The 13,001-nt window shown below is 40.9% G+C and overlaps 2 protein-coding genes across 2 annotated transcripts; both read left to right on the forward strand.

Moving 5' to 3' along the window:
* Positions 1 to 1,276: 1,276 nt before the first annotated feature.
* LOC140695902 (olfactory receptor 1J2) lies at positions 1,277 to 2,215 on the forward strand. Its single transcript, XM_072959010.1, has one exon. The coding sequence runs from the start codon at positions 1,277 to 1,279 to the stop codon at positions 2,213 to 2,215; it is 939 nt and encodes a 312-aa protein (XP_072815111.1).
* Positions 2,216 to 6,428: 4,213 nt separating this feature from the next.
* On the forward strand, positions 6,429 to 7,370 carry LOC102539493 (olfactory receptor 1J4). Its single transcript, XM_015240243.3, has one exon. The coding sequence runs from the start codon at positions 6,429 to 6,431 to the stop codon at positions 7,368 to 7,370; it is 942 nt and encodes a 313-aa protein (XP_015095729.3).
* The last annotated feature ends 5,631 nt before the right edge of the window (positions 7,371 to 13,001 follow it).

Here is a 13,001-nt window from a genome sequence, read left to right on the forward strand (position 1 = left end):
TCCAGGATAATCTCATATTAAAGTCAGCTGATTAGCAACCTTAATTCCACCCAAACCTTAATTCCCCCTTGCCATGAACTGTACGATATCCACAGGTTCTGGGCATTAGGACATGGACACCTTTGGGAGTTATTATTTCTGCTTACCATAATTAACTAGCAGGTGTTGTGTTAAATGGAAGGACCACCTAAGATGGAGATGAAAACTTGAGATCCAGCTAAAATCTCACTTCTGGCATCTTTTGATAATAGTCCTTATTTTGTAATGGGGTGTTGTTATGTTGCATAGGGAGGAGAGGAAATGTATTAAAAATGATATACTTTATAAATGTAGTTTTAAGATGTTGTTGCATCATCACTTAACCTTCTGGGTCTTGACAGTAGAAAATAAACCATAAATAAATTTGTAAAAAATATTTGCTGGAAGTCAGATTGCTTTCTCAACATGACATGGGATTCCAGGGAACCCACAACCACCAAAGGAAAGGAGTTTTAATGACATTAAATGGAAATGTGTCTTTCCAGGAAAGTTGGAACAGAGAAGTCAGCAAGGGTGAGGATGGTGGAGGTAAGGAAGAAGAGATTGGAAATGTAGGAGAGACACAGATTTTTTCACCATCTTTAAGCCATATTAAGGTAGTTATACCTCATCTTAAGATCAATGGGATTCTTTTGAGATTTTTTAAACATGAGGAGTCATTTAGGTTTTAAAAAAAGGAATACAGATTTTTTTTAATTGCTCTTTTGCTGCAGTAGGGAGATGGATTAATGTAATCCAGAGTTTCTTAAGGACCATCTCTGAACTGAAATAAACAAAATGTATATATACTGAGGAGTGTTTTTAACAAATACTATTCTTTGCATCATTTTATTTGAGAAATCTGCCTCCCATCTGAAATTTAACAATAGTTGTGGAAATCACATCTTCTAAATGTCACTATGCAATGGTTGATGATTTAGAATAGTCCCCACAAAGCATTCTTGGGGCAATAACATGACTGAGACGTCATTTTCCGCGGTCCAGTCCTCATTACTGCAGATGCAAGAATTCTATTTTGTCAGTGAACCAAGAAAAGGTGGCTCTTTTTAACATCCTCTGGTAATTTTTCTAATTGTTTCATGTGTCAACATATAAGGGACAGAGAAATATGTTGCATTTCCCACCTTCCATAATAAATTAAAGCACACATATTTTTTCATCTGACTGCTAAAAATGATTATTTCAGAGATCTTAATATTCTCAACCATTCTTCACCCCCAGCAGACAGGAGAGGAGCATGAGGAGGGAGAACCAAAGCAGCGTGTCCCAGTTCCTCCTCCTGGGGCTCCCCATCCGGCCAGAGCAGCGGGGCGTGGTCTTCGCCCTGTTCCTGGGCGTGTACCTGACCACGGTGCTGGGGAACCTGCTCATCATCCTGCTTATCAGGCTGGACTCTCGCCTCCACACCCCCATGTACTTCTTCCTCAGCCACTTGGCCCTCACCGACGTCTCTTTTTCATCTGTCACTGTCCCTAAGATGCTGATGGACATGTACACTGAGTACCAACTCATCCCCTATGCAGGGTGCATTTCACAGATGTATTTTTTCATATTTTTTACTGACCTGGACAGCTTTCTTATTACATCAATGGCATATGACCGCTATGTTGCTGTCTGTCACCCTCTTCACTACACCACCATCATGAGGGAGGAGCTGTGTGCCTTCCTAGTGGCTGTTTCCTGGATCCTGTCTGGTGCCAGCTCCCTTTCCCACACCCTCCTCCTGACCCAGTTATCTTTCTGTGCTAACACCATTCCCCATTTCTTCTGTGACCTTGGTGCTCTGCTCAAGTTGTCCTGCTCAGACATCTTTCTCAATGAATTGGTCATGTTCACAGTAGGGGTGGTGGTCATTACTCTGCCATTCATATGTATCCTGGTGTCTTATGGTTACATTGGGGCTACCATCCTGAGGGTCCCTTCAACCAAGGGGATGTGCAAAGCATTGTCCACATGTGGCTCCCATCTCTCTGTAGTTTCTCTGTATTATGGGTCAATATTTGGGCAATACCTTTTCCCAACACTAAGCAATTTCGTTGACAAGGACATCATTGTAGCTCTCATGTACACAGTGGTCACACCCATGCTGAATCCCTTTATCTACAGCCTTAGGAACAAGGACATAAAAGGTGCCCTTGGGAAACTTTTCAGTAGAGCAACATTTTTCTCACAGTGACATCCAACTTTTATTTAAATTAGAGCCTCATTTTGATTCATCTCATTTATTTGATTTTCCGTTTGAATAGATCTCAAAACTTTTACGTCTCCAAGCCCTAAGACAAATTATGGCATGTTGGATGTACTGGGTAAATGTTAGCTGACCAGAGTTTCACTGTAAATAAGTTGACCTTATAAACAATGCTCTCCTTCATAAATAACTTTTAATCAGCAAATGCTAGATTACTTTTATTATTCACTTCTTATTTCTGCAAGTTGGGGGCATACATAATACAAAAATATACATGTTGGTTATTCTTTAATTGAGGAGAATTTTGGAAACTCATATATTTTGGGCCCATAATCTCAGGCTTTCATGCACCCCAGTATCTAAAGAACTAGCTATATTACTGCACCACATTCTTATGCCAACAATACAGGATTTTCCTTTCGTCTTTATGGTCTATTACATCACAGAATCCAAACTAGTTGTCACGTAAATAAGAGGAAATTTTTACTGCCCATGGTATGAAATGTTACAAAAACAAACCTGATGATGGGACCCTGTAGGATTTCAAGACTTGTTGGGGATTTCCCCCCGTCAGCACTGTGGGGTTGATATTTTTTAGCCCTCATAGACAATCAGTAATGAGAGCAAGCTTCATGCTGGCCTCCTTTGTACATATAACGAAATTATAGTGCATAATCTCTAAAAATGTCATTGCTGTCCTCCAAACGCCACTGCAGATTCAGCCCTGACTGTGCTTCATGGACCTCCTGCCCTCCCAAATGCAGAATGAAAGGAAAGCTTCTCAGACTTTAGCATGCCTAAGGATTGCGGGTGAGCCTGTTAAAGCAGAGATTCCTGGACTCTACCACCACAAATTCCAATTCCATCGTTCTGAGTTGGGGCCCAAGGACTGCCATGTCTAACAAGCTCCCACAGGACGCTGACGCTGCAGAGGTGTGAACTATGATCTGAAGAGCAATGGAGTGAAGAATTAAAGCATGGAAGTTCTGGGGTGCATGTTTACAACACCTTTCACGAATTCTGGTAGTGGGTAGAGTGAAACAAGAAAGTGCTAAAATTATTTTGGTAACAGAGGAATCAATGGTTCAGGTTGGTATTTTCAGATTAATTCTGGCTGCAGTAAATTCCTTTTTCATTTCTAGCATAAGAGGATATTTCCTGAGCTATCAGATTTTCTTTTCTCTTTCATATATAATATAGATGTACCAGACACTGCATATTGTTTCATATCATCACGCAAGACTATACGTTCAATGAAAAAAAATTCTCAAAGCTTTGAAAAAAATAACACCCTGTGTCCACTGATGGCTTCTGGCTTACATTAAGCCACGTGGAATTTCAGTGTGACTTGTAACTTTGCTAATGTCACTTAAAAACAAGTTTAAATATTTTTAAAGTAACAATTATTTCACACATGCTGCCAAAAAATGTGCACTTGTTATGAAGCACTAGTTGATTTCAGAGCAGCTGTACCTCCAAAAAGGACACTTGAGTTCTTGATAGGACATTGAAAAGGTTTTATTATTTGATGTTATTCATGTCTAAAAGTCCTCATTTAACTTGCCGTGTTTCTTGACACAGCCCATAAGATCGCATTTGTCTTGAATCCAATCCATATTGTCGTTATTATGGGCATCAAGGCTACTTTTCCCCAGTCTTTTCCTCTTCTCTTTGTGTGCACGTGTCTGCCCTATGTAAAATGCAATATATAACTTCATACATAAATATAAGACTAAGTAGTATGTGACCAGCACCTGGAGTGATATTTAAGCCTGTGGTGATGCCCTAACTCTACCAGAGTTGATATTGGATATATGTGTAGAATATTACAACTTTCTTTTGTTATGCCTTTATTTCATTCCATTGGCTCTGACTTAGATGATCCTGTAGGTGAACGGGGACCATCTGGCTTTGTTGCCTCTCTTTCCACAGGGCTCAACTTTCCATTCTTCATGTATCTTTCTGGGCATTTTCAAAGTTAGGTTCTTCTCTTTTCAAAGGAACAAGCTACATGTATTGGGGAACTAAGACAATGGAGACCATTAATGTTTATGCTTTGGAGATATTAAAGCAACTTTGATCAGGCAACTGACAAAAGAGATTTCAAGGCATAGTGGAGGCTTTAACAAAATTTCACAGTGAATCTTTGTGTTAATTCAACTAAAAACTAAAAGTTTTAAGTAGATTGATGTATTGATGTATGTATTCTATGTATTGATATGCATAGAAGTAGAAATGGAAACATTATTATAATCAATTATTATAGAAAAAGAACTATAAAATGCCATATAAAATAAATCCCATTTATGTAAACATAAAATTTTACAAATAAAAACCATTTTAGATGGATAAAAAAATGAATAATGGAAGGGTGAAGTACTTTGACTTTATTCTTTGTTTTCATGTCTATGTTTTTTGGATTTCCATCATGAAGCAGAATTAATTTTTAAGGCAGCAAATCAAAAAGGAATTTCCACTTGGGAGGAAAATCACTCTTCACATTCCAAGCTAAGAGTTATCTAGGTGAGGCATTAACCTGGTAGGGAAGGGCCAGTGAGGAGGTCTTTCCACAGCTCCTTCTGGGCTCACACTCACAGGGCATCCACCCTGATGTTATTTCTAAGGACAGTGTTTCCTCAAAGTCTGCCCTTAGAACCATCTGCCTCAGAACTACCTGACCCCAGATCCCATGAACGAGTATCTCTGGCAGTGGAGCTGGGATCTGCATCTTTAACAAGCTCCCCAGGTGATTCTGCGGAACATCAAAGTTTAGGGACCACTGCCTGAGGGCATCTGTTCTGGAGGGAGTAAGAAGAACACTGAGCAATTAATACAGGTTTAATGCACGTTTCCAGCCAAAAACTTGGTGCCCTGTCCCCTTGGATCCTCTCCCTGGTGGATAGAGCACAGTCTTCACATCTCCATTTCTGAAGCTGGTGAATTGAGGAGTAGGCTCCAGGCTCATGACTTTTCTCTCTGAAGACAGTGAGAGGTTCAAGGCCACAGAAGCTGTAGGCTAAATTTGGTCTCTGGGTGTCCTACAGAGAAGGTGAGAAACTAGTACATACTTCTGGCATTTAGATGACTTGAGCATAAAATTCAGAGTAGAACTGGTTATCCTTCACCAATAGCCAACAGCAGGGGTGTGTGTGTGTGTGTGTGTGTGTGTGTGTGTGTGTACACACAGGTGCTCATCACTTCTCTGTGCTCTTGCTTAAGTCACTTCCTATTACTAATTATCAAAGACAAGGATACCACAATCACCACAAGTGAGAGAGCCTCATGCCTTTAAACCCAAGCCTTGGGGGAGATGGGGAACAGAGCCAGCAGGCCGTGTATATTAGTGGGCACATCTCCAAATCCAGGCTGGGAGCTCATCACTTCATCACATTCTAGATGTCAGGATGTGTGCTCCTTTAGTGAATGCAGTGTTAACCAGGCCTCTAATGCTTCTCTCGAAAATCTGTATCTCTAATATGGATTATGGATTTTCATGGAGTCATGGGAGCTTGCTGAATCAGGAGTTTGGAGAATTACATGACATTAAGTACTAGTAAATATATATATATTTATACACCAGTAATATTTTGAAGTGTTGATATTGTGAGACTGAGCTCAGAGAAACTTTGAGTTCAATCAACAGGTATGTTTCTTCTCTCTTCAACCTTTATACATAATGGAAACGTTGGCTATTTATTTTTGATCCTCTTTCCTTTGAGTCTATGTTGTTGAAATTTCCATACACTTTACTAATGACTGGATTTTAAAGTCAGATTTCAAAAGTTTTATATGTTACAACTTGAAGGTCAAACATGACTGATTTTAAATATACAGAAACGGAATAGAAATTAGGGGGATTTTGGCTTACTCTGCCTCTGCTAAGATACTGTGACACTTTCTCTTTACAGACTAGACACAGCTGCAAACTACGACTTAGAGGCTGCCTCTCCCTTAGATGATGGAAAAATGCCACTGGGCCAGTGTCTCTTCTATATCTAACTCTCTTCTCTGTTGGCATGTTCTCTCATTTTACATGATAATACCATCCACTTTAAAGGATTTTTGCAGGGACATGGCAATGCAGAATATTGGCATATTCACCAGTAGGAAGGAACTAATTTTTATCTGCCTGCTGTAAATCAAAATTTGTTGGTTTCTGCTTCTTCCCCTGTCCTTTCATCCCAGCAGACAGGAGAGGAGCATGAGGAGGGAGAACCAGAGCAGCGTGTCCCAGTTCCTCCTCCTGGGGCTCCCCATCCGGCCAGAGCAGCGGGGCGTGGTCTTCGCCCTGTTCCTGGGCGTGTACCTGACCACGGTGCTGGGGAACCTGCTCATCATCCTGCTCATCAGGCTGGACTCTCGCCTCCACACCCCCATGTACTTCTTCCTCGGCCACTTGGCCCTCACCGACATCTCTTTCTCATCTGTCACCGTCCCTAGGATGTTAACGAGCATGCAAACTCAGGATCAATCCATCCCCTATGCAGAGTGCATAGCACAGATGTATTTCTTCATATTTTTTACTGTTCTGGACAATTTTCTTCTCACCTCAATGGCATATGATCGGTACGTGGCCATCTGTCACCCTCTGCACTATACCACCATCATGAGAGAGGGACTGTGCACCTTACTAGTCCCAGTATCTTGGATTGTGTCCTGTGCCAGTGCCCTTTGTCACACCCTCCTCCTGACCCAGCTGTCCTTTTGTGCTGACAATGCCATCCCCCATTTCTTCTGTGATTTTGGTGCCCTGCTCAAACTCTCCTGCTCAGACACATCCCTCAATGAGCTGGCCATCTTCACAGTAGGAATGGCAGTCATTATCCTCCCACTTACATGCATCTTGATCTCTTATGGCCACATTGGGGCCACCATCCTGAAGGTTCCATCCACCAAGGGCATCTGCAAAGCCTTGTCCACATGTGGCTCCCACCTCTCTGTGGTAGCTCTGTATTACGGAACAATTATTGCCCTGTATTTTTTCCCATCATCCAGCAAGGCCAGCGACAAGAACATAATTGCCTCTGTGATGTATACAGTGGTGACACCACTGCTGAATCCTTTCATTTACAGCCTAAGGAACAGGGACATGAAGGGGGCCCTGGAGAAACTCTTCAACAGGGCAATAGTCCTGTCTCAATGACATTTGCTCATCTTTATAGTAGACACATATATTCACAAACTCCAGATCCTACACCTCTAATCTTGAGCCCAGCATGGAAAAAATGCTTAGCAAATATTGATAACTTGAATTTTATTCTGTAACAATTATTCCCTCTTTTCCTAGCAATTCTTTAGTATAAATTGATAATTCTAAGTTGATATTATTGATTATTGCTCTTGTGTATTAGATTGAGAAATTACATAGCATGTAGAACTTATGTCTCTCTTCCTATTTCCTGGGAATCACATTAGTTCTTTTTTTAAAAAAAATACCTCCAGTGAGGCAAAATTGACATGTAAATGTTGTGTATGTTTAAAATGTACAACTCAATGTTTTAATGTACATACATTATGAAATGATCACTCCAATAAAGTTAATGAATGTATTCATCACCTCCATGTAGTCACCATTTTATTTGTGTGTGTGTCTGATGAGAAGACTTAATTTAAGATCTGCTCTGCTGCCACCCCGGGCAAAGTCGCCAAGGCCACCTTTGATGCCATCTCCAACCCACTGAGCCTGCTGATTTTCCCAAAAGAAGCATCTCATAAGGTTTAGAACAAAGTTTACTACATTTTGGAAAAACATGAATGTATGATAAGGTCACAAGTTTGCCAATTCTTCTGGAAATTTATAATTATTGAGAATTCAGCTGACTAGTTTATATCCTTCTCAAAAGTTAAAGTTAACATTATTTCTTTCAAAGTGTAACAGACAGAATTTTCTTAGAGGAGGGGAATCATAAATCTCAGAACCAGGAGCTTCAACATTTACCTGTCAGCTTTGGATACTGTATACATACATATTTTCATATTTCAATAGTTATATATTTATTTAAATGTATAAATATAATACAATATAAATGATATTTATAATATAAATATATAACATAAATATTGTTTATAATATAATTATAATATAAATATTATATATAAGTATGTATTATTCATATATTTGTATTTAAATAAATTATGCAATCTATGTGTCTTTATTTATATAAAATATGTTTATATTTAAATAAGTTGTATATAGATAGATATATAATTTCAACCACGACATGTATTTTAAGAATAAAAATATGGTCCTCTTTTGTCACAGATGGAAGGGGAAAAGTGGATCTACTAAAGAATCAGAATCACTTCGCTTCCGAGGGAAAAAAAAAATCCACATGTGTTAGCTGATTATTTTTGAATCCAAGGAGCTTTTTTTTTAAAAGAAGAAGCTATAAATGAAATCAAGACAGAGCTAAATATACATAAAATTTAATTTATTTGTCATTAAGGATAAGAAGTTGGAATTAATATCAGAAAAATAGTGTGGCTGTCCTTTTCTTATAGACTCTGTCATTCAAGAGCCATTTAGCAAATGATCTACACTATGTCAGGCAGTGCACCCAGCCCTGGTCATTCACAGCTGGATAAAGACACAACCTTCATGCTAAAGAAGGAGACGTTCCAGTAGTGTAGAGACAGGTGAGCTAAAAGTGAGCATGAGTTTGCAAGTGCTCTAATAGCATACCACTACTAATTGTGCTTACTACGCATGCTTACTGTGTGTCAGGCACTGTGGTAAAAGCTTTACCTGTATTACCTATTTTAATCCTCATAACAATCCAGTGAAGCATGAACTGTTATTTTCTGTGGTTCTCAGTTGAGGAAACTGAGGCTTAGAGACAATGACGTCAGTAGAAGTGGTAGCAGCACGAGGGAGGCTGTTGCTGATGCTGCTGGGACGTCAGTGAGGGCTTCACAGGGGAAGCAGGTCTGGAGCTGGGTGCGGAAGGAGGCTCAGGATTATGGTACGTGATGGGAACAGTGGCAGTCTAGGCAGGGGGACAGAGGGAACCAGGGCATTGAAACAGACAGCAAGTTCAGGGAAACGTAAAACGTTCGGTGTTGCTAAAGCCTGTGTGCGTATGAGTCAAGCGAGGATCAAGAGATGAGACTAGAGCAGCAGACAAGGACTCTGATGCCCTGGCAGGGAGTTTAGACGCTGCCTCGCAAGTGATCAGGTGCCGCCGACTGGGGGTGGGTGGAGGAGGGATGAAGCCTGGGGAAGGTTGTGTTCATGTTTTATAAAGATGACACAGGTGCCCGATGGATGAGGTGGTTGGGCAATGGAGTGGAGAGGCTGGAGACAGGGAGCTCAGTTAGAAGGTCCCTGCACATCCAGGTAACGTGACCTGTGCCTGAATGGAGGCAAGGGCAGGGGAATGGGGGAGAGAGTGCCTTTGAAGCACTAGGAAGGGCTAGTCTGGTCTCGGTAATTGATGGGAAGTAGGTGGTGGAAGAAGGACTGATCTTGATTTCTGGTTCTGTCAACTGATATTGGAGAACAGAATGGGAGGCCGGCACTTTGAGTAATTTTGAATAGGTTTAACAGTAAGTGAGGGAACGAGTTTCTGACCACCTGCTTTCTAAAAACGGGTTCCAAGCAAGAAGAAGGCAAGTACCCTAAATAGATAAGGGGCTCCAGGAATCTCTTCATCACCCCGCCCCACACTGATCCCAGTTAAAAGCACATCCTACTCACTCTACACACCAAAATGCAGAGAGTGAGAAATAATTTCTGCTTTCGTGTGAATACCTTAATGTCAACATCATATTAACCTTATTTAAATGAGGCACCTAAAAGGAACAGAAGTTTGAACTTAGGGATTAAGGGTGGGGATGATGGGATGTATCCAGAAACAAAGAAGTTTGGAAATTTGAACACAGTGGTAACTATTCTGGTTGGGTGGGAACCAGCCCCATCTCCTAGTCTGCTTGGGGCCTGTGGGAGGAACTTCAGTCCAGCCCCAGACAGCATTCAAACATGTACTGCACTGTCTGTGGAGGAAGATTTCCTGCGGGTCAGGATGAGTGTAGAAGGGGCGCTGTCTGGGCCAGTCTGAGAGCAGGTTCAGGGTATCAGAGGGGTCATGAGCACGGGGATAGTGGGTGCTGTGTCCAGTACTCTGACTTCTCAGCCTCCCTCGGGTCCATGAGCTCTGTCATCTGCCTTAGAACTCTGCCCGGGGGCTCGCTCCTGTGAGAGCTGATCATGGGAAGCAGAGGGTATTTTCTTGCCAGTTCAAACGACAGAAGAGAGCTCGAGATGAACGGCGGGGTGAGACTGCCAGTGCCCCACCCGCTGTAGGACAACAGATGTCAAGAGAATGAAAGGAGAGTTCTGGATAAGGAGATGAGAGCAGGAGTCCAGGGTTGCAACTGCCCTAGCTCTGATTATCTGCGAAAGCCCTCCTCCCGAGTCAAGGACCCTAGAGGGACTATTGGAAAGGAGATCCGGAGAGAACAGACGTCCCGTTCAGATCATCAAACAAATGGAACCCTCAAGTACCAAGGTGTGGCGTGCTGCTTGAAATGACTCACATCTGTAGTTTCCATTGCTGAAGCCTGGGAGAGTCTGAGTCCATGAAGGATGCTCAATAATTATTCATTTAGAAAAATATAAGAGCTATGAAACATTTTCAGACAGGTTGACTCTGAGAAACAGACTGCTTTGGGGAGGGTTTTTTGGCCGCCAGTAAATTTTGGCCACAGCAGAGTGAATGAGGAGTCAAAATTACATGGTCCTTATTTTTCGTGTGTGTTGAGGGGTAGGAGGTAATTAGCTTCATTTATTTGTTCACTGTTTAGAGGAGGTTCTGGGGATTGAAGCCAGGACCTTATGCATGTTAGGCATGGGCTCTACCACTTGAGCTATATGCTCCCCCATGTCCTTATTTTTTGACAATAGTATTTTTAATGTTTCTAAGATTCTGAGAGGCAGAAGAAACTTAGAGGGCTCTAAACAAGTTTTCATCTATCTCTGCAATTAATTTAAGCTGCTGGTGACCCTTTTAGATCTGAAGGCAAACCTAAAGGTGCATTACCAAAGAGAATCTGCCGTGTTCACAACTACTAGTCACAGAAAGGATGCTGGCGTTGAACACATCTGACTTCCCTCAGCTGAAACAGGGAGACCAGAAAGAGGCGTTTTTGTGCGGACTTATGTTTTCAATTCCTCTGAGTGTGCACCTAAGAGTAGAATGGCTGGGTCATGTGGCAAATCTATGTTTACTTTCTGAGAAACTGAAAAGTGTGTTCCAACATGCGTGCACCATTTCATATTCCTACCAGCCACGTATTAGGGTTCCAATTTCTCTACATTCTCACCAACCATTGCTATTGTCCGTCCTTTTTATTTCAGTCATACTAGGTGGATGTGAAGTGATATCTCATTGTGGTTTTGACTTGCATTTCCCTAATGACTAACGCACGTTGAGCATCTTTTCATGTGCTTATAGTCAGCAACCTCAGAGCAAGGTGATTAGCTTGGCCATTGAAATCTTTACCCTTTTTCTGGTAACTTCTTCCCCATATTTCCCTTGAGTGCTCTTGGATTTTGTGATCTTTAGCACCAATCTGTATGCCCTGAAAAATCCGGGCTGTACTAAATATCTTAGCACTGGTGTTCCTCTTCCTTGACCTTATGAAAAATTACTGTCAATCAGACATGCCAACTGAGGGAAATAGAAAAGTTATTATTCAATAGTTTTATCAGTAAATGTTAAAGAAATAATCAATTGGCATTCAGATTCCATTCTGACCTTGTTATAGGGTAACTTCCTGTAGTTTATAGGCTGGAAAGAAGAAAGGAATACTTTCCCAGACTCCTATGCAGTTTGGGTCCTGGATGTGGATTCAGTTCTACAGAATAGACACACTTATGTGAAATATGGACAACTCAAATGAAGTGGAAGGCATTAAGACTGGTTTTTGTTGTGGGTGTTTTTTTTTTTTTTGACCTTTTCTACTGTCAGATGTCTTCATGGAGATTTTTTTATTTGAACGGAATTTCAACGTCCAGTGTGTATACAGATGCGGAGAGGCAGTTGATTTGGGAGTGGCAGCTGAAGCCCCCTTTTCAGTGTCTAGCCATCAGGTTACTGGGAGTCAACATGTAATTTTGATGGTGATTCCTGATCCTTGGGATGCAGCTGCACTGATGTGCTCTTGAATTCAATAGTTCCAAAGCCTGTCTTCTGACTCCGCTTCTTCCCAATTGAGTAAGAGATAGAAGCACTCCATGTAGGTCAGATTACTATTGTTCTTAAGGTAATTCTTGGAGAGTCATCCTAGAGCCTGTGATTCTATAACACTTTCAATGGGTTTGTAAGCACCCAATTCCCTGAATTAACTTCATTTCTGTTTAAAATACCAAAGGTGGTTTCCTCTTCCTTACCCAGAACCTTGATTAATAGAATAAATAACAACCTGTAGACTTAATCTTGAAATAATTATGACACCAGCTCCTTATGCTTGTGTGGATAGATAGAAAACTCCTTCAGTCCCACATGAAAACATCACAACTAATTTCTAATACAGAAGGAAGAACTGCTTTTATTTTTGAAATACTTAATTTTCTTTAAGAAGTTCTCAGCCTTTCTCCCTTGTGGCACAATATATAATAACCTAATTTAGCATCTGTTTGTTGGCAGCATGGAATTTTCTAGTAATTCTCTCATAAAGAAGGGAAAGATTGATTTTATCTCCAGAACAAGTTCCAGATAAGAAAAGTATAAGTACTGGCTAAAATAAGTTGATATTAAAAAATTCAAATATATTT

This window comes from Vicugna pacos, chromosome 4 (genome assembly GCF_048564905.1).
Source record: "Vicugna pacos chromosome 4, VicPac4, whole genome shotgun sequence".
NCBI lineage: Eukaryota > Metazoa > Chordata > Mammalia > Artiodactyla > Camelidae > Vicugna > Vicugna pacos.